A 20,054-nucleotide genomic window follows, 5' to 3' on the forward strand; every position below is an offset into this window, starting at 1 on the left:
TTTTCATGAACATGTGTGGGGATGTATAGTGATGCAATATTTCCAAAGGGCAATTTTCTACTGTATTTCAAATACATGCATTGTTTAACTCGGCACTTGAATTTCATGGAAACTATTCCACAGAAAGATTGCACGAAAGTGCAAAGGTACATGTACATGACATATGCAAGGGTGTTCATCATAACAATATGTAATAGTGAGAAACTGTAAACAACTTAAATATTAGTTTATTTATTTTTGAGAAGAAGTCTCACTCTGTCACCCAAGTTGGAGTGCTGTGGCATGATCTTGGCTCACTACAACCTCCACCTCCTGGGTTCAAGCAATCCTCCTGCCTCGGCCTCCCGAGTAGCTGGGACCACAGATGTGTGCCACCACGTCCAGCTAATTTTTAAATTTTTGGTAGAGGTGGGGTTTTGCCATGTTGTCCAGGCTGGTCTCAAACTCCTTAGTTCAAGTGATTCACCCACTTCGGTCTCCCATAGTGCTGGGACTACAAGTGTGAGTCACCGAGCCACGGCCAGAAACAACTTAAATATAATTTAAATAACAATACATTCATAAAATAGAACTGGTGCTAAAGGCTCAGTAAATATTTAGCTAGTGAGTGGATTAACATATTGTTACATAAAAAAAGCAAATCACCAATTTGTGCCCCTATATATTTTTCCATTCATAGAAAAAAGCGTCAATGAATACACACTAAAAGTAACAAGGGGTTTAAATCTGGGCAGTAGAACTATAATTTGCAGGCCTACTACATTTTTTCCTCTAAACAGTTTTGTACTTTTTGAAATAATTTTTGTGCTTTGTAAAAAGTTATTTAAAAATAGAAAATATGAAGTAGCTTTTAAGTGGCAAATGAATGAAGAGTAGAGACAGTGATGGACCGTAGAAACGCAGAGCGGGATCCCTCTTGGCTAGGACAACCAAAGCCTTTCCTAGATTAAATAAGGCATGAAATGTTTTGAGGTTCAAGTATTCCAGGTCGACATATAGGCAGGAGAACACCTGTTGTCTTTAGGGAACAGCAAGGAGACCTGAAACAGCAAGAAACAAATTTGATAGAGAAGGCAACGTAAGTTTCTGAGTAGTAGCAGAGAGGGCGGAGAACGCGACATTTTCCGATTAAGTTTGCAGTACTGCCGCAATATGGGATTAGGAGAGGATTAGCGCTTGGAGCGCAAGTGCCCACTAGGGGGTGGTGTTTCAAAACATATATAGGCCCACTTGGCCCCACTTGGACTAAGGTGAAAGGAACGTACAGCAGGTAGAACGTCAAAGAGGACGTTCCAACAGTTGGACAAGTTAACGACAATAAAATACGCAAATGTTAACTTTCCCCCTTACTGCTGAGCGCTCCCTAAATCGGTATCCCAGTGTAACGCAAAACTAAGCCCTACAGGATGCCTGCAGCTAGTGCCAAACGGTCCCCACTTAAAGCGACTACTAGTCCCAGGAACCTTCGCGCGAGGCCCGGCCTTCTTCCAGGGTGCAAGTGGGTCTCGCCGCACGGCTCTCTGGGATTCGTAGTCTTGCAGTGTCATTCGGGAGTTGTAGTTCCTTTCCCACAATCGGCTGGGCGAGGCCGCGCCAGCGATCAGAACAGCGCTGGGTGTTCAGGGGCCAAGATGGCGGCGCGCCGGGGACGGAGAGACGGAGTCGCGCCGCCCCCGAGTGGGGGCCCCGGTCCGGACCCTGGCGGGGGAGCCCGCGGCAGTGGTTGGGGAAGTCGAAGCCAAGCGCCGTATGGGACTTTGGGCGCTGTGAGCGGCGGCGAGCAGGTGAGAGGTTGGCTGGCGGCCCGCGACAGGCAGCAAAGCGGTGTGTGCCGGGCGGTGACACGTGGACGCCACAGGAAAGGGAGGAAGCGCCTGAGAGTCGATGCCGGGTGGCCGCGGGAGCCGGGCCGGAGCAAGTGGGCCCTAGGCCGTTTGCTGGGGGTAGGCGGGCAGAGGCAGCGTCTCTACGGCCATTCCTGGGGGACGCCGGAGGGGGAGAGCGGGGTGTCGGAAACATAACCCGCGGTTGGGGGTCAGGGGTTCGGACTTGGGGTCGAAGGCTGAGACCTCCATGTAAGGATGCCCAGTGAGGCTCCCCGAGCCCGGCGCCGCAGTTCCCTTTTCGGAGCCACGTGGGGTGGGGGGAACAATTTTCCCGGGAGAACTTGTCTGCCTCCCCTCCCCCTCTAGGCGGCCCCGGCATCCACGTGGGTCGGGCTCCTGGTGGAGGGGGGCGCACGCAGCGGGTCCACGTGGGGGCGGGGAAGGAACGTCCACGTGGCTCCCGTCCCAGGCTGTCGGGCATCTAGTATCGGCCTTGGAGCCTGGCTGACGCGAACTGGGTGTGTCTCCACGGGTCCCGCCATCTCCTGCCGGGGCTGGAGGCCCGGGCCGGGAAGGAAGGTAAGGGCTGCTAGAGTCAACTTTGTTCAGAGCCTTGGAGGTTTTTTTTTTCCCTGCTGCTTGGGTCCGCAACGTCTCTCCACTGCGGATGGTGAAGGACTCTCCAGATGTTGCGGGAGTTTGTTCCCTGCGGATGGCTGAGTGTGATGGGGAGGGTAGAGGGCTGAGGCTGAAGGGTTGTGGAGGAGTGAATTTGTGGCGCTTCCGTCTGACCGGCTTGGGGTGGGTTGTGAGTCACGGGCATTGGCGTTTTGGTTGCCTTGCAGTCTTGCCTTATTAGTGATTCAAGGGGTATGGGGAGTGTCAACATACACCTGGGACAAGGTTAAGAAAGGGAAAGGGAATCCTCTCCTCACTTTTTCCTCCAGTATCTCTTTTGGGAAGGCATGCTCCTGTAATCTGACACGCAGAAACTGGGGTGGTCCGTACTTAAGGCTCTTTGGATTTTTTGCTAGGGATGGGAAAAGTTGGAGGCGGTTTGAGAACTGTTCAAATGTTGTTGAACAGTTGACCATACACGGGATGAGGGGGAATTCTGTTAGATTTTTTTTTCTTGGCCTTCAAAAAGTGTTATTGTTCTACTCTACAGTGGAGGGCTTCTTAAAAGTTTCCACCCAGGGTGGAAGGGGCAGGAATTAGTTTGAACTGTTACCTCTCTTAAACAATTAAGCTGAGTCCTTGACAGCATTTTTTGTGTGTTACTAGGTGGGAGTTGGGCTGCAGGCTGCCTGGTAATGTCAGGTCCGGCAGACCAATCCAGGCCCTTGCCCAGGGGAGAATGGTTTCTGGGGCAAGAATTTGGGAGCGCTGATCCCTTCTCCCCTACTTTCTCAGAGGTCACATCTTTTGGGGCTGGTGCTGCCTACCTACCAGAGCCCCAGGGTCTAGGCCAGAATCTCAAGGCAGTGCCCAGCTCTCTATGAACCATTCATCTTCACCTCCATCAGGTGTCCAGTCAGAGACACACCCTCACACCTGACCTCACCCATCACTGAATTCCCAAATAGCACAGGGAGAGTCAGGAAGGATCCAAGATCCAGCTATAACAGTTAAGTAGTAATTTGGGATTGGAGAGGATCTCATGGAGAGATTGTCATTCCCTTCCCCCCAAAACCAAAGATGGGTATATGTGAGCTGGTCAGTCAGCCAGTTATTTATTGAAATACCATTATGTTTAGGCGCAGGGGACAAACTGGTAAACCACATAAACATGGTCTTTATCCCTCAGGATCTATGTTTTAATCAGGATAGACCGATGATAAATAATAATGAGACAAAAGTGCAGGATATTTGGGATTATGTAATTGGCAGTAGTGATCTACTTTGCAGAGTCTGAGAAGGGACATTTAAAGCTGAGATGTTAAAACTGTGGAAAACCTTTAATCAGGGAAAAGTGAAGCCCTCAAGGAGGAAGAGAGCATGCCTTATTGGAGAAACCGAGACCTGTACAACAGAGTAGTGGGAGAGGACACGCTGGAGCAGAAGTCTGGTGGGGAAGACAGGACTTTTGTAAGCTATATATATATATTTTGTTGTTTTGTTGTTGTTTTTGAAATGGAGTCTTGCTTTGTCACCCAGGTTGGAGTGCAGTGGTGTGATCTTGGCTCACTGCAACCTCCATCTCCTGGGTTCATGCAATTCCCCTGCCTCAGACTCCTGAGTAGCAGGGATTACAGGCAAGCACCACCACACATGGCTAATTTTTGTATTTTTAGTAGAGACAGGGTTTCACCATATTGGTCAGGCTGGTCTTGAACTCCTGACCTCAAGTGATCCACCCACCTCAGCCTCCCAAAGTGCTGGGATTACAGGCGTGAGCCACCACACCCGGCCTGTAAGCTATATTAAAGAGTTTAAACCTAATGCTAAGAGCAGTAAAATGCCATTGAAGGGATTTAGGGAGGGTCTCCGGCAGTGATCAGATACATATTTAAAAAGTTTCTGACTGTTTTTGAACCCTGGAGGGAGCAGGTTTGGTGGGTGAAAGCTACTTGGGAGGTTTTTGAAGTTAGAGGTGCTGATGGCTGGCTTACTTTCAGCCTGGGCTTAGCACTCGGATGATCTTGGTACTCTGGGAGCTGTGCTGTTTGGGAATTGAGTGATGGGTGAGGTCAGGTGTGAGGGTGTGTCTCTGACTGGACACCTGATGGAGGTGAAGATGAGTGGTTCATAGAGAGCTGGGCATTGTCTTGAGATTCCAGCCTAGTCGCTGGGGCTCTGGTAGGTAGGTGGTGGCAGAGCAAATGGAGTTGCAGCCTCTTGGCTCACCCTGGAGTGTTTGCAGAGCCAGGTGCTATTCAGCTGCTGGTTTGTAATTATAGAATTGTGAAGGCCTGGGAGGAGTTAGTGCCTGAAACCTACCACTTTTTGCTTATTCTCTGGGCCTGGCCTCCTAACGCGTCCTTAACCAGCCTTTCCTTTTCCTGGGCGTTGGTACTCAGCTCTGTTAGGAGGGTATATATTGCCGGGGGGTGGGGGGTGGGGGTGTGGAAGACACCTGTTGCTTTTTTCTTTTGGAGGTGGTGCGGAATTTCACTTTGTTGCAGAAGAGGAAAGGGAAGGTCTGGCCTGTCTGTATGTGATCCTGTTCTCAGGCCTTTTTACTTCATGTTTCCTATGCGATAGTTTCCCCTTATCCACAGTTTCTGTTAACCTGCTGTCAACTGGGGTCTAAAAATACATGAGTACAGTACAGTGAGATATTCTGAGAGCCAGAGAGACCACATTCGCATAACTTTTATTATAGTATATTGTTTTAATCTATTTTATTATTTCTTATTGTGCTTAATTTATAAGTTAAACTTCATCGTTGGTATGTATTGTTTGTATCAATATATACCAATGTATTGGTAGTATCTGTGGTTTCAGGCATCTACTGGGGATCTTGGAATGTATCCCTCTAGGATAAGGGGGGACTACTGTAGTGGAGATCCCCATGGCTCTGGCCTCACCACTACCATTCTGGTCCCTTCTGGCCCTGCCCACACCCACACTCTTGACAGGTCTGGGCGGGCTGCTTGATGCCTGACACGAGAGGCCGTAAATGCTGCTAGTTCTTAGAGGAGTGTGGGGCGGGGCCTTTCCATCTAGGGAATCAAGCTTTCTCTTCACTTGCTCTCACCTGGTAGGAGTGGAGAAGAGGCCCTTCCCTTGGAATTACCATTGAGAGGTTGAGTGTCTCACTGTTGGGCCTTCAAAATAAGTGTCGGCCGGGCGTGGCGGCTCACGCCTGTAATCACAGCACTTTCAGAGGCCGAGTCGGGCGGATTACTTGAGATTTGGAGTTTGAGACCAGCCTGACCAATAAGGTGAAACCCTGTCTCTACTAAAAATACAAAAATTAGCTGGGCGTGGTGGTGGGCGCCTATAATCCCAGCTGCTCCGGAGGCTGAGGCAGGAGAATCGCTTGAACCCAGGAGACCGAACCCATGAGTGTCATGGGGATGGGGGTAGGGGGTGGGGTGTGATTACCAGAAAAGTTAATGCTGCAGAAAAGTCTGTGATTTTAGAGTTGTGAGGAGAGATCACCGTGGGCTGGGGAAGCTGGGGTGTCTTCTTGAAGAAGGTAGGATTTGCACTAAGCAGAGACCTAAATGGGATTTGAGGTAGGTGAGGTTGTTGGAGCTGAAGCTGTCTCCTTGCTGACCTCTTTTGCTTTGGTGTGCCCCTCAGACTGTTATCTTCACTGCTGCCAGTAGATGATTCTGAACAATCTTGATTTTCCTGATGTTTTTACTCCCGGGTTTTAATCTGTGACTCTAGCTGTTTCTGGTTGGAGCCCAAACATTTTTCTGCCCCAGAAGGTCCTTGAAAACTGCCATCCTTATTGGGGTTTTTGCTCATAGGTTGTGCTTCTCTCTGCTCTGCTAGCCCAGAAGTTTGGCGACAGTGTTGCTGCTGCTGAGTTTGGCCCCAGCAGTGGAGGGTACCTGATTTATGGAGCATATTATCAGCTGCTGCCAGAGAGCTCATACCCTTCTCACCTTCTTCTCTGCTCCAGGTGCTGCTGCATGAGGAGGGGGGTGATTCTGGCTTTGTCAGTCTCTCTCGGCTGGGCCCATCTCTGAGGGACAAGGACCTGGAAATGGAGGAGCTAATGCTGCAGGATGAGACACTGCTGGGGACCATGCAGAGCTACATGGATGCCTCCCTTATCTCCCTCATCGAGGATTTTGGGAGCCTTGGAGAGGTGAGCTGGGGCTGGACTCTGAAATCTTCAAGCAGGAGGTTTACATGGGAGGTTCTAGCTCAAATTCTTGGCATGGCTCTGCTCTCCCAGGACCTTAGCTTCTTCCTGGGTGCCCAACCTGAATCCTTAAAGTGTATTTTTTGTCTCTAAGTGGGAATTAGGCTGCAGGCTGCCAGATTATGTCCCATGTAAGAATTCCTTTCCTAGCTTAGACTATAGTCCAAGGCCTTTCCCACTGTCTGGGCCCCTGAACTACATGTCCAGAGGGTTCTGATCTCTGTTTTTCAGCTCATTTCTAGCCTAGCCGATGGTTGTCTGCTGAGCATCCCACATCTTATCTGAGGGTAGGGGAATGTGTGAAACCCAAGCTTGAGTCAAGTCTGACAGGTCTCTGTTGACACCGAGAGCTGGTGGATGGTAGCTGAGATTGGAATCCATGCCTTCTGGTATTCAGATCCTTCTCGCTGCCCCATTAGCTGAGTTGAACCTGGGAGACTGATTCTCTCGATAACCAGTCCTTAGTGGCATAGTAGGTCATTAGGGATGTTGGTAGGACCTTCTGGTTGTTTTTCTGGAGCAGAGCAGGTTATCTCTGGAGGACCAGAATGAAGTGTCGCTGCTCACGGCTCTGACGGAGATCTTGGACAATGCAGATTCTGAGAACCTTTCTCCATTTGACAGCATTCCTGATTCGGAGCTGCTTGTGTCACCCCGGGAGGGCTCCTCTGTGAGTGTGGGACCAGGGGAAGGGGATTAGTACAAAGTTTAGACCCATGCCTGTGGACCTACTCATATAGCTCTGAAGCATAGACTGATCTCAGGTCTTTCTTTCCCTCTTAGCTGCACAAGCTGCTTACTCTCTCTCGGACACCCCCAGAACGTGACCTCATCACCCCAGTTGACCCACTGGGGCCCAGTACAGGCAGCAGTAGAGGGAGTGGGGTAAGCCTGACCTAGACGGCTTCAGAAACTCCCAGGTGGGAGGAGGAGTGTGTGGGGACAGGTCTGGAAAATACTTTCCCAAAGAAAACTCCTCCTGAGACCGCTCTTCTCTCCTGCAGGTTGAAATGTCTCTTCCAGATCCCTCTTGGGACTTCTCCCCACCCTCTTTCTTAGAGACCTCTTCCCCCAAGCTTCCTAGCTGGAGACCCCCAAGATCAAGACCACGCTGGGGCCAATCCCCACCTCCCCAGCAGCGCAGTGATGGAGAAGAAGAGGAGGAGGTGGCCAGCTTCAGTGGCCAGATTCTTGCCGGGGAGCTTGACAACTGTGTGAGCAGTATCCCGGACTTCCCCATGCATTTGGCCTGCCCTGAGGAGGAAGATAAAGCAACAGCAGCAGAGATGGCAGTGCCAGCAGCTGGCGATGAGAGCATCTCCTCCCTGAGTGAGCTGGTGCGGGCCATGCACCCATACTGCCTGCCCAACCTCACCCACCTGGCATCACTTGAGGATGAGCTTCAGGAGCAGCCAGATGATTTGACACTGCCTGAGGGCTGCGTAGTGCTGGAGATTGTGGGGCAGGCAGCCACAGCTGGTGATGACCTGGAGATCCCAGTTGTGGTGCGACAGGTCTCTCCTGGACCCCGGCCTGTGCTCCTGGATGACTCGCTAGAGACTAGTTCTGCCTTGCAGCTGCTTATGCCTACACTGGAGTCAGAGACGGAGGCTGCTGTGCCCAAGGTAACCCTCTGCTCTGAGAAAGAGGGGTTGTCATTGAACTCAGAGGAGAAGCTGGACTCAGCCTGCTTATTGAAGCCCAGGGAGGTCGTGGAGCCGGTGGTGCCCAAGGAGCCTCAGAACCCACCTGCCAATGCAGCACCAGGTTCCCAGAGAGCTCGAAAGGGCAGGAAGAAGAAGAGCAAGGAGCAGCCAGCAGCCTGTGTGGAAGGCTATGCCAGGAGGCTGAGGTCATCTTCTCGCGGGCAGTCTACTGTAGGTACAGAAGTGACCTCTCAGGTAGACAACTTGCAGAAACAGCCTCAGGAAGAACTTCAAAAAGAGTCTGGGCCTCTCCAGGGTAAGGGGAAGCCCCGGGCTTGGGCTCGGGCCTGGGCAGCTGCCTTGGAGAATTCTAGCCCTAAGAACTTGGAGAGAAGTGCTGGACAAAGTAGTCCTGCTAAAGAAGGCCCTCTAGACCTCTACCCAAAGCTGGCTGACACTATCCAAACCAATCCTATACCAACCCATCTCTCATTGGTCGACTCTGCCCAAGCCAGCCCCATGCCAGTTGACTCTGTTGAAGCTGATCCCACTGCAGTTGGCCCTGTTCTAGCTGGCCCTGTACCTGTTGACCCTGGGTTGGTTGACCTTGCTTCAACCAGCTCAGAACTGGTTGAGCCTCTCCCGGCTGAGCCAGTGCTGATCAACCCAGTCCTGGCTGACTCAGCAGCAGTTGACCCTGCAGTGGTTCCCATCTCAGATAACTTGCCACCAGTTGATGCTGTCCCGTCTGGCCCAGCACCAGTTGATCTAGCACTAGTTGACCCTGTTCCTAATGACCTGACTCCAGTTGACCCAGTGCTAGTTAAGTCCAGACCAACTGATCCCAGACGTGGTGCAGTGTCATCAGCCCTGGGGGGTTCAGCACCCCAGCTCCTCGTGGAGTCAGAGTCCTTGGACCCACCAAAGACCATCATCCCTGAAGTCAAAGAGGTTGTGGATTCTCTGAAAATTGAAAGTGGTACCAGTGCTACAACCCATGAAGCCAGACCTCGGCCTCTCAGCTTATCTGAGTACCGGCGACGAAGGCAGCAACGCCAAGCAGAAACAGAAGAGAGAAGTCCACAGCCCCCAACTGGGAAGTGGCCTAGCCTTCCAGAGACTCCCACAGGGTTGGCAGACATCCCTTGTCTTGTCATCCCACCAGCCCCAGCCAAGAAGACAGCTCTGCAGAGAAGCCCTGAAACACCCCTTGAGATTTGCTGTGTGCCTATAGGTCCCAGCCCTGCTTCTCCTAGTCCTGAGCCACCTGTAAGCAAACCTGTGGCCTCATCTCCCACTGAGCAGGTGCCATCCCAGGAGATGCCACTGTTGGCGAGACCTTCCCCTCCTGTGCAGTCTGTGTCCCCTGTTGTGCCCACACCTCCCTTGATGTCTGCTGCCCTGCCTTTCCCTGCAGGTGGGCTTGGCATGCCCCCCAGTCTGCCCCCACCTCCCTTGCAGCCTCCTAGTCTTCCATTGTCTATGGGGCCAGTACTACCTGATCCGTTTACTCACTATGCCCCCGTGCCACCCTGGCCTTGTTATCCTCATGTGTCCCCTTCTGGCTATCCTTGCCTGCCCCCCCCACCAACGGTGCCCCTAGTGTCTGGTACTCCTGGTGCCTATGCCGTGCCTCCCACTTGCAGTGTGCCTTGGGCACCCCCTCCTGCCCCAGTCTCACCTTACAGTTCCACATGTACCTATGGGCCCTTGGGATGGGGCCCAGGGCCTCAACATGCTCCATTCTGGTCTACTGTTCCCCCACCTCCTTTGCCTCCAGCCTCCATTGGGAGAGCTGTTCCCCAACCTAAGATGGAGTCTAGGGGCACTCCAGCTGGCCCTCCTGAAAATGTACTTCCCTTGTCGATGGCTCCTCCCCTCAGTCTTGGGCTACCTGGCCATGGAGCTCCTCAGACAGAGCCTACCAATGTGGAGGTCAAGCCAGTGCCTGCATCTCCCCATCCGAAACACAAGTTGTCTGCCCTGGTGCAGAGTTCCCAGATGAAGGCTCCAGCATGTGTGTCTGCTGAAGGTGTGACTGTTGAGGAGCCTGCATCAGAGAGGCTAAAGCCTGAGACCCAAGAGACCAGGCCCAGGGAGAAGCCCCCCTTGCCTGCTACCAAGGCTGTTCCCACACCAAGGCAGAGCACTGTCCCCAAGCTGCCTGCTGTCCACCCAGCCCGTCTAAGGAAGCTGTCCTTCCTGCCTACCCCACGTACTCAGGGTTCTGAAGATGTGGTACAGGCTTTCATCAGTGAGATTGGTGAGTGACACACAGTTCCCCCATGTAGTCCCCAAATTGGCTGGGGGACTCTAGAATAGGATAAGCCACCCTGATGAGGCTGGCCTTTGTTGGATTTCTTTGGAGGAGTTTTTTTGTTTTTATTTTGAGATGGAGTCTTGCTCTGTCTCCAGGCTGAAGTGCAGTGGCACAATCTCGGCTCACTGTCTCCCGGGTTCAAGCAATTCTCCTGCCTCAGCCTCCCAAGTAGCTGGGACTACAGGTGCCCGCCACCACGTCTGGCTAATTTTTCTATTTTTAGTAGAGACGAGGTTTCACTATGTTGGCCAGGTTGGTCTCAATCTCCTGATCTCGTGATCCGCCTGCCTCAGCCTCCCAAAGTGCTGGGATTACAGGCGTGAGCCGCTGCACCATGCCTTTTTTTTTTTTTTTTTTTTTTTGAGATGGAGTCTTCCTCTGTCGCCCAGGCTAGAGTGCAGTGGCGTGATCTCGGCTCACCGCAACCTCCGCCTCCCGGGTTCAAGCGATTCTCCTGCCTCAGCCTCCCCAGTAGCTGGGATTACAGGCGCTCACACCCACGCCCGGCTTTTTGTATTTTTAGTAGAGATGAGGTTTCACCATGTTGGCCAGGTTGGTCTCAATCTCCTGACCTCGTGATCCGCCTGCCTCAGCCTCCCAAAGTGCTGGGATTACAGGTGTAAGCCACCGCCCTTGGCCTGTTTTTGTTTTTAAGAGATGAGGTCTGTGTTGCCCAGGCTGGACTTGAACTCCTGGGCTCAAGTGGTCCTCCCACCTCAGCCTTCCAAGTAGCTGGGATTTATAGGCACAGGTGTGTGCTGCCGTGCCTGGCTGTGGAGGGTTCTTCAGAGGCAGAGCCCTGGGTTGGTTTGAATCCTTCATGCTTTGTGCTGCTACCTTGGTTCACTTAGTACAGAGGGCAGGGGGAGTGGAAAGGGAGAAGTGAGATGATTTGGGGGCTTCCTGGGACCTGTGTACTCAGTTGATAGGGGCTCGTTTTCAATCCTGTGTTGTGTGCCTCCACAGGAATTGAGGCATCGGACCTGTCCAGTCTGCTGGAGCAGTTTGAGAAATCAGAAGGTGAGGGAACATGGGTAGTTTTGCTCCAACTCTTTTTTTTGGTGATACTTTTTTGGGCCCAGCCCTGTAGTTGCTTAAACTAGGGTGAGAGGGGACAGCCTTAGCCACTGGAGCAGACCCCTAATTGGAAGAGGGAGACAAGATTGAACTGTGACGGTAATCCAAGCCAGGGACGGCAGTGATACAGTAAGGAAGGTATTAAAAAGAGTAGACTGGGAATCCAGGCCAGGCGTGGTGGCTCATGCCTGTAATCCCAGCACTCTGGGAAGCTGAGGCGGGTGGATCATGAGGTCAGGAGTTTGAGACCAGCCTGGCCAACATGGTGAAACCCCGTATCTACTAAAAATGCAAAAATTAGCTGGGCGAGGTGGCGGGCACCTGTAATCCCAGTTACTCGGGAGGCTGAGGCAGGAGAATTGTTTGAACCCAGCAGGCAGAGATTGCAGTGAGCCGAGATCGTGCCATTGCACTCTAGCCTGGGCCACAGGGTGAGACTCTGTCTCAAAAAAAAAAAAAGGGGGGGAATCCAAGCAGGTTGGGGTTGTTTAGGGACATTTTTCTAGAGGGAAGTAGCTTTCAGGCTGGGCATTGAAAGACAGGTAGTAATTCACAGAGAGAATATGTGTGGCAACTAAAGGCAGAGGGTAGGTATAGGAAGAATGGCATATGGCACATTTGAAAGGCAATGGATAGCTGGCTTTCTCAGTATAAGGCGTGGATGTGCGTGCTATGGAGGACACTATCCTCTTCTCAAGGAGCTTATGGTCTAACTGGGGAGAAGAATCTACAGAAATGATTCCTGAGTTGGTAACAAGGCAAAATAGAAAATGTGATTTGTAGAACAAGAGTAGGCCGTGAGGCCAGGAAGCTAGTTAGGCAGATCATAGATCACCTTGAACTCTAGGCTTATACATTTGGACTTTATCTCAGATTCAGTGGAGGAATGTGGGTGTTTCTGAGCAGAAAAGAGACATGATTAAAAATAGTACTTGGGCATCCACTGGAGGAGACTAGATCTCTTGGGGGAGATCCCAACAGGGAATATGTAGGCAAAGTGGATTTTCCTCCTTTGGGTCTCAAAGCAAGCCCTTCTGTGCCGCCTCAGTCTAGAACATCTGGTTGGGCTTTTAACTAGTATGGTTTCTTTGCAGCCAAAAAGGAGTGTCCTCCTCCGGCTCCTGCTGACAGCTTGGCTGTAGGAAACTCAGGGTAAGTATGGAGACATGAGCGAGTTACCCTACAGCTGTTAGTCAGCAGCCGGCTGACACTCCAGGACTGTCAACTGGATGCCTCTGTTGCAGGGACGCTGTAGTCAGCTCTAGAGTCTTTCCCTGTTTCCCCACCCCTTACTCTGCCTATCACTACTGGGCAGTGTCTTGGGTGGTGAGGTGAGAACGGGGCATGTTCACTGCCTTCTAGCTGATTCCAGTCGGGCTCCAAATGTCCTGGAGGTGCCTTTTATCTCCTGGCAAGTCATACCTTTGGGGATTTCTTTCTTTCATTTAATAACACTTCAAGTTTGCTCAGTGCTGGTAATGGTGTAACTTAAAGTGGAGGAAGATGTTAATGGCTAGGAGTCATTTTTCATGTTCATGGTCCTCCATCCTGTTCTGCCAAGCATGTTCCCCTCCACATTGATTTCAGGTTGGTGTGAGCTGGGCAGGTGAGACTCGATGTGAAGGAGGTGGGGGGTATTCAAGGTCATGGCCAGCCTGCCTCTTGGAATTGGGCAGGGCTCAGTTGAGATCCAATTTGTAGTTCAGTCAATAAGACCCTTTTGTGCAGGAAGAAGATGATGGAGGCAGTTTGTGCATCCCATTCTTCTCTGCACCCACCCCCTCCCATTGATTTCTGAGAAAGGCAAATGTATAAGATATTGAGAAGGCAATGAATCAGGCTTTCCCTTTTCCCCCCCGCCAGCGGCGTTGACATTCCCCAGGAGAAGAGGCCCCTAGACCGGTTACAAGCCCCAGAACTGGCCAACGTGGCAGGTGGGTTCAGGGTGGGGAATTCTGCCTGTGATTAGTCTATGCAGCAACACTTGCTGAGCCTACTCCAAATCCATTGTGTGTAGGCGTTAAGGACATAGAGATCTGATCTCCAGCCTTGAGGTACTCACAGTCTAGGGGGCAGACTTGTAAACGAATGAGCATGTTGAGTATCAGGTGCTATGTTACAGCCTATGGGCTAGGCGCAGTGGCTCGCGCCTGTAATCCCAGCACTTGTGGGAGGCTGAGGCAGGCGGATCACTTGAGGTCAGGAGTTCGAGAACAGCCTGGCCAACATGGTGAAACCCTATCTCTACAAAAAAAATACAAAAATTAGTTGGGCGTGGTGGTACACACCTGTAGTCCCAGCTACTTGGGAGGCTGAGGCAGGAGAATTGCTAAAATCCAGGAGGTGGAGGTTGCAGGGAGCTGAGATCGTGCCACTGCACTCCAGCCTGGGGGACAGAGCAAGACTATCTAAAAAAAAAAAAAAACGTCGGGTGCGGTGGCCCACGCCTGTAATCCCAGCACTTGGGGAGGCCGAGGCAGGTGGATCACGAGGTCGGGAGATCGAGACCATCCTGGCTAACACGGTGAAACCCCATCTCTACTAAAAATAAAAAAAATTAGCCGGGCGTGATGGCGGGCGCCTGTAGTCCCAGCTACTTGGGAGGCTGAGGCAGGAGAATAGCATGAACCCGAGAGGTTGAGCTTGCAGTGAGCTGAGGTTGCACCACTGCCCTCCAGCCTAGGCGACAGGGCAAGACTCTGTCTTTAAAAAAAACAAACAACAACAAAAAACAACTATGGATTACAGTGAGATGTGAAGAGGGACAGTCAGGGAAGGGTTATATAGAAACTAATCCCCTAAGCTGAGGCTTGAGAAACTCTATCAGGTGGTAGATTTAGGGAACAGGGCATTCTAGGAAGACGGAGCATCTTGAATGAACTGAAGAAACAAAACCAACTGGGTATGTTTTGGGGAATTGTGAGAGGCTTGGTTTGGCTGGAGTGTAGTAGCTGATCAGGGCAGTGGGCAGAGGTAAAGCGAGAGATAAAACTGGAGTGGTAAATAGAAGGTCAGATTATTGGGACCTCGAATGCCATATTAAGCTCTTTGGACTTTATCCTGTGCATTGAAGACACTTTGCCAGATTGGTTTTTGGGTGCTCCATCTAGCAGGAATGTAGAAGACAGGTGGACTCTGAAGCTGGAAGTGGGGAGACGATAGATGATGACTGCATGAGTGCAGGAAAGATGCAGCCTAGAAGTCAGGCAGTACTCGGGGGAAGGGGTGGATCTGAGAATGGAGAGCTTAGACTCTAGGACCTGGCTACTAGGTTTGGGTAGTGAGAGGATGAGGGCTTCAGGAAGACCCTAGCTGGCTGGATTTCTCTTGCTGGTCCCCAAGTTGGGGAACATGGGGAAGGAGCAGTTGAAGCAGTGGGAAAAGTTGGGCTGCTTACCTTGCTTGGTGTACTTTGTGAGATGAGGTGGGGGTCTCTGGAGGCTATATACACGGTATTTGGAAGCGTAGAATCGGATCTCATCCTGCTGTCTCCATCCTCCCTCCCCACCACAGGGCTCACCCCTCCAGCTACCCCTCCCCACCAGTTATGGAAGCCCCTGGCTGCTGTCTCACTGCTGGCCAAAGCCAAATCTCCTAAGTCCACCGCCCAGGAGGGAACCCTGAAGCCTGAAGGAGTTACGGAGGCCAAACATCCAGCTGCAGTTCGCCTCCAAGAAGGGGTCCATGGCCCTAGTCGAGTCCATGTGGGCTCTGGGGACCATGACTATTGTGTCCGGAGCAGGACTCCCCCAAAAAAGATGCCTGCCCTAGTCATTCCAGAGGTGGGCTCCCGATGGAATGTCAAGCGCCATCAGGACATCACCATCAAACCTGTCTTGTCCTTGGGCCCAGCTGCCCCTCCGCCCCCATGCATAGCTGCCTCCCGGGAGCCGCTTGATCACAGGACTAGCAGTGAGCAGGCAGATCCCTCAGCACCCTGCCTTGCCCCATCCAGCTTGCTGTCCCCTGAGGCCTCACCCTGCCGGAATGACATGAACACTAGGACTCCCCCTGAACCCTCAGCCAAGCAGCGGTCAATGCGCTGTTACCGAAAAGCCTGCAGGTCAGCCAGCCCCTCAAGCCAGGGCTGGCAGGGCCGCCGAGGCCGCAACAGCCGTTCTGTCAGCTCTGGGTCCAACCGGACTAGCGAAGCATCTTCCTCCTCATCCTCATCGTCGTCTTCCTCATCCCGATCTCGGTCCAGGTCCCTCTCCCCCCCACACAAGAGGTGGCGAAGGTGAGCTTTGATGGCCCTGTAGGTCCTCTCCATTTAGGAAGTTCACGTACTTCTGTGGTTTACTTTGAAAGCTTTTACCCATTGACTTTGGTACTTTCAGGCGCTAAGGCTTCTATTTCTGTCTTTGGCTTTTGTGTTTTCCCTTTTCCTGGATTGTTGAAGGAGGCAAGCTGTGAGACGATTGCTTCTGTCCCCTGTTGGAGCTTGGGGTGTCAGTGAGGTCTCCTGCTTCTTTGAGACCTGCCTTGGGGAGACTTTTAGGGTTTGATTTTGACCATGTTGATTTTTTTCACATACTGTATCAGCCTTCATTTTTGGTATTCTGGGCGCTATGTGAGGTAGTGGGTTACTTGTTAATAGAAAATAGTTCTTCCCTTAATCATCTGCTGAGGAAGGTGTCTGGGGCAGTTCCTTTGGGTGTCACTATGGCCTCATCTATTTCCTGGCAGTATCTTTTTTTCTCAGTAACCAAGTTTTCCCACTTAATGAAGAATTCTTGGGTTTTGGAGATGATATATGTCTTCAGAACTGGCCCATACTACAAGTCTAGCAGTTAACCTCTCTCATGGTCACAGTATTTCAGTGAGACCTGGTAGGGGAGCAATAGTAACCCAAAAGACCCAGGCTTGGCCCCAGCACCACAGATAGCTGGGTGTGAGACCTAGGGCTCACCCCTCTCCCTGAGTCTCCATTTATTGTTCTTCCTCTTTCTGATTTGTTAAATATTTTTCAATTTTTAAGTGCACAATTGAAAATGTGATCTCTTCCAACATTCCAGGTATACCTAAAGTTCCATGAAGGGCCTCAGTTTGTTCATCTCTGAATGAAAATTGTTCTTCTAGACCTCTTCTACTCTGCTTTGTCTTTGGTCCTGAGCTTCCTAAAAGAAAGGCAGGACTGGGGCCTGGGTGAGATAAGCAGAGTATACCTGAACCACTCCCAGCATTCCTGCATGCCCTCTCATCCTTCAGGTCCAGCTGTAGTTCCTCTGGATGTTCTCGAAGATGCTCTTCCTCTTCTTCGTCATCATCTTCCTCTTCGTCTTCCTCATCCTCATCATCCAGTTCTCGAAGCCGCTCACGATCCCCATCCCCCCGCCGGAGAAGTGACAGGAGGCGGCGGTGAGCATGTGTTCAGGGAGCGCCATGCACCTGGGATGCAGGTGCCTAAGAGTTGAGTCTTGAATTGTCTTATGTTTGGGGGGCTGATGACACCCTCTTTTGTCAGGTACAGCTCTTATCGTTCACATGACCATTACCAAAGGCAAAGAGTGCTACAAAAGGAGCGTGCAATAGTGAGTAGAGGAACAGATCATGGGAGGATGGGGCGTACCCCCTGAGCCTTGAGCTCAGAGAGCTGCCTGCAGCTGGCTAATGGTGTGTTGATTTTTTTTCATTTCCAAACATAGGAAGAAAGAAGGGTGGTCTTCATTGGAAAGATACCTGGCCGCATGACTCGATCAGAGCTGAAACAGAGGTTCTCCGTTTTTGGAGAGATTGAGGAGTGCACCATCCACTTCCGTGTCCAAGGGTAAGCTTGGGCCCCAGGCTCAGGATGTTCTTTCTATCCCATTCATCTACCTTGGTGTTTCTTTGTCTTGCCTCCTTGCTCTGGTGTGCTGAGCAATATGGGGCACCTTCATTTCTGCAGTCAGAGGGTTGGCCACTGGGAATGAGAAGAACCACCTCTGTACCTTGGGGTGCTGTGTCTCCTCTATGGCATGGGCCCATATAGCCACTCCAGCCCCTGCCTCACTCTCCTCCTACCAGGGACAACTACGGCTTCGTCACTTATCGCTATGCTGAGGAGGCATTTGCAGCCATTGAGAGTGGCCACAAGCTGCGGCAGGCAGATGAGCAGCCCTTTGATCTCTGCTTTGGGGGCCGAAGGCAGTTCTGCAAGAGGAGCTATTCTGATCTTGGTGAGTGGAGGGAGGGCCTAAAGCTTTGGAATGCTTCATCCCCTCCCCAGAAGGGTTCCTAACCCTTTGTGAGTGGGGCTAGACAGACTTACCTTAGTTTGACATACAAAGAACCCAAGGGGGCTGGGCATGGTGGCTCACGCCTGTAATCCCAGCACTTTGGGAGGCTGAGGCAGGCAAATCACGAGGTCAGGAGTTCGAGACCAGCCTGGCCAACATGATGAAACCCCATCTCTACCAAAAATAGAAAAAATTAGCTGGAGGTGGTGGCACGCACCTGTAATCCCAGCTACTCGGGAAGCTGAGGCAGGAGAATTGCTTGAACCCAGGAGGCGGAGGTTGCAGTGAGCTGACATCACAACACTGCACTCCAGCCTGGGCTACAGAACGAGACTGTCTCAAAAAAAAAAAAAAAAGACCCAAGGGGTGGGACGAGAGGAGAAATGGGGACTGGGGACTCTCCTATCTCTTTGACTTAAAATTAGAGCAGTTTTCACTCCATCCGTTTTTGGGATGGGAGATAGCTAGCCATTTGCAGACCCTGTGGTTGGGAAGTGTGGTCAGAGACCTTGAAGTTTGTCTTTACCTTTATAGACTCCAACCGGGAAGACTTTGACCCAGCACCTGTAAAGAGCAAATTTGATTCTCTTGACTTTGACACATTGTTGAAACAGGCCCAGAAGAACCTCAGGAGGTAACCTTGGGCCCTTCCCTGCTATCCTTTTTCTCCTTTGGAGGTGCCCAACCTCCTCCACCCCCTTCCCCTACTCTAGGGGAGAGAGCTGCTAGTGAGATGACTGTTTTATAAAGAAATGGAAAAAAGTGAAATAAAAAATATGTTGAATCAGATTTTTTAAAAGGGGTATTTGTTTTTTTATAACAGGTATTGAAACAAGTTAACTTGCATTCCTATGTAAGATAGGTGGGGCTGAGGGGATCCCCAGTGTTTGGAGCATAAGTCACTATGCAGACTAATAAACATCAACTAGAGAGAACTCCCAACTGCTGTTGTGTGTCTTTATATGGTGCTAATGCCAAATGTATTCACTTTTCCTATCTGAACATGGTCCAGGGACATGCCTCTCCCTGGTCAGGTGCAAAAATCCCACTGGATTTGAACCTTGGTTCCTCAGATGTATTGTCTAAAATGAGTCATTTAGGACAGTGCTTCTCAACTTTAAAGGGAATTTGAATCATCTAGCGATCTTTTTAGAATGTAGATTCTGACAATGGGATGATGATACTGGTCCAGGAAGGGATTTTGATAACAAGGACCTAGAGAAGCTCACACTTGTTCCAAAGAAAGGTTTTCTAAACTGCGACTGGTGTATACATTCATCATGTCAGTTACGTTCATCATTTTATAATAGCTTGAGCACACTGCATGGCACAGCAGGTGCTCAAATGTTTTAAATAATGCATGCATGTGGGTAGAACAGGAAGCGTGGGGAAGAGGGAACTGTGGAGTTTTTTGTTTCTGTTTTTGAATTTTTTTTTTGTTTTGGAGATGGAGTCTTGTTCTGTCTCCCAGGCTGGAGTGCAGTGGCACGATTTTGGCTTACTGCAACCTCTGCCTCCCGGGTTCAAGTGATTCTCCTGCCTCAGCTTCCTGAGTAGCTGGGATTACAGGCACCAGCCACCATGCCTGGCTAATTTTTTTTGTATTTTTAGTAGAGACAGGGTTTCACCATGTTGGCCAGGGCTGTTCTTGAACTCCTGACCTCAGGTGATCCACCCACCTCAGCCTCCCAAAGTGCTGAGATTACAGGCATGAACCACTGTGCCCAGCTTTGTTTTTGATTTTTGAGATAGGATCTCACTCTGTGGCCCAGGCTGGATTGCAGTGGCAGGATCATAGCTCATTGCAGCTTTGACCTCCCTGGCTCAGTTGATCCTCCTGCCCCAGCCTCCCAAGTAGCTGGGACCACAGGTGCATGCCACTACACCTGGCTAGTTTTAACAATTTTTTGTAGAGATAGGGGGGTTTCACTGTGTTGTCCAGGCTGGCCTCTTAACTCCTGGGCTCAAGGGATCCTCCCACCTAGGCCTTCCAAAGTGTTGAGATAACAGTTGTGAGCCACTGTGCCTGGCCAATTTTATATAGGAGAGGGGGGTGTGTTCCCATGAGGATCCTTATCTTTCCTGAGCGGCATTAATGGGAGGTAGCCAAGGGGTAGTGGGTAGGATTGAAGGGATTGCTAA

At 51.1% G+C, this 20,054-nt stretch overlaps 1 protein-coding gene across 10 annotated transcripts; it reads left to right on the forward strand.

Moving 5' to 3' along the window:
• Positions 1-253: 253 nt before the first annotated feature.
• PPRC1 (PPARG related coactivator 1) lies at positions 254-18,847 on the forward strand. Of its 10 annotated transcripts, none has more exons than XM_034931359.3 (14): positions 255-1,784; positions 6,406-6,594; positions 7,175-7,321; positions 7,435-7,536; positions 7,656-10,560; positions 11,584-11,637; positions 12,789-12,846; positions 13,558-13,628; positions 15,208-15,931; positions 16,903-17,052; positions 17,165-17,225; positions 17,340-17,461; positions 17,701-17,852; positions 18,447-18,847. In XM_034931359.3, the coding sequence occupies exons 1-14, from the start codon at positions 1,407-1,409 to the stop codon at positions 18,548-18,550; spliced, it is 5,217 nt and encodes a 1,738-aa protein (XP_034787250.2). In that variant the 5' UTR covers positions 255-1,406; the 3' UTR covers positions 18,551-18,847. The 10 variants fall into 10 exon arrangements, with proteins under 10 accessions (XP_054949288.1, XP_034787250.2, XP_034787251.2 ...); XM_003825511.4 differs by having other exon boundaries at positions 259-1,784; positions 17,159-17,225; XM_034931360.3 differs by lacking the exon at positions 11,584-11,637 and having other exon boundaries at positions 257-1,784; positions 17,159-17,225.
• The last annotated feature ends 1,207 nt before the right edge of the window (positions 18,848-20,054 follow it).

This window comes from Pan paniscus, chromosome 8 (genome assembly GCF_029289425.2).
Source record: "Pan paniscus chromosome 8, NHGRI_mPanPan1-v2.0_pri, whole genome shotgun sequence".
Lineage (NCBI taxonomy): Eukaryota > Metazoa > Chordata > Mammalia > Primates > Hominidae > Pan > Pan paniscus.

What these genes read in the sequence shown, in the direction of transcription:
- PPRC1 (XM_003825511.4), top strand. Translation starts at nt 1,407, where the DNA reads ATGCCTGCAGCTAGTGCCAAACGGTCCCCACTTAAAGCGACTACTAGT. An exon ending in ATTTTGGGAGCCTTGGAGAG is followed by an intron (nt 6,595 to 7,174) that starts GTGAGCTGGGGC and finishes TTTCTGGAGCAG; the next exon opens with AGCAGGTTATCTCTGGAGGA. An exon ending in TTGGCTGTAGGAAACTCAGG is followed by an intron (nt 12,847 to 13,557) that starts GTAAGTATGGAG and finishes CCCCCCCGCCAG; the next exon opens with CGGCGTTGACATTCCCCAGG.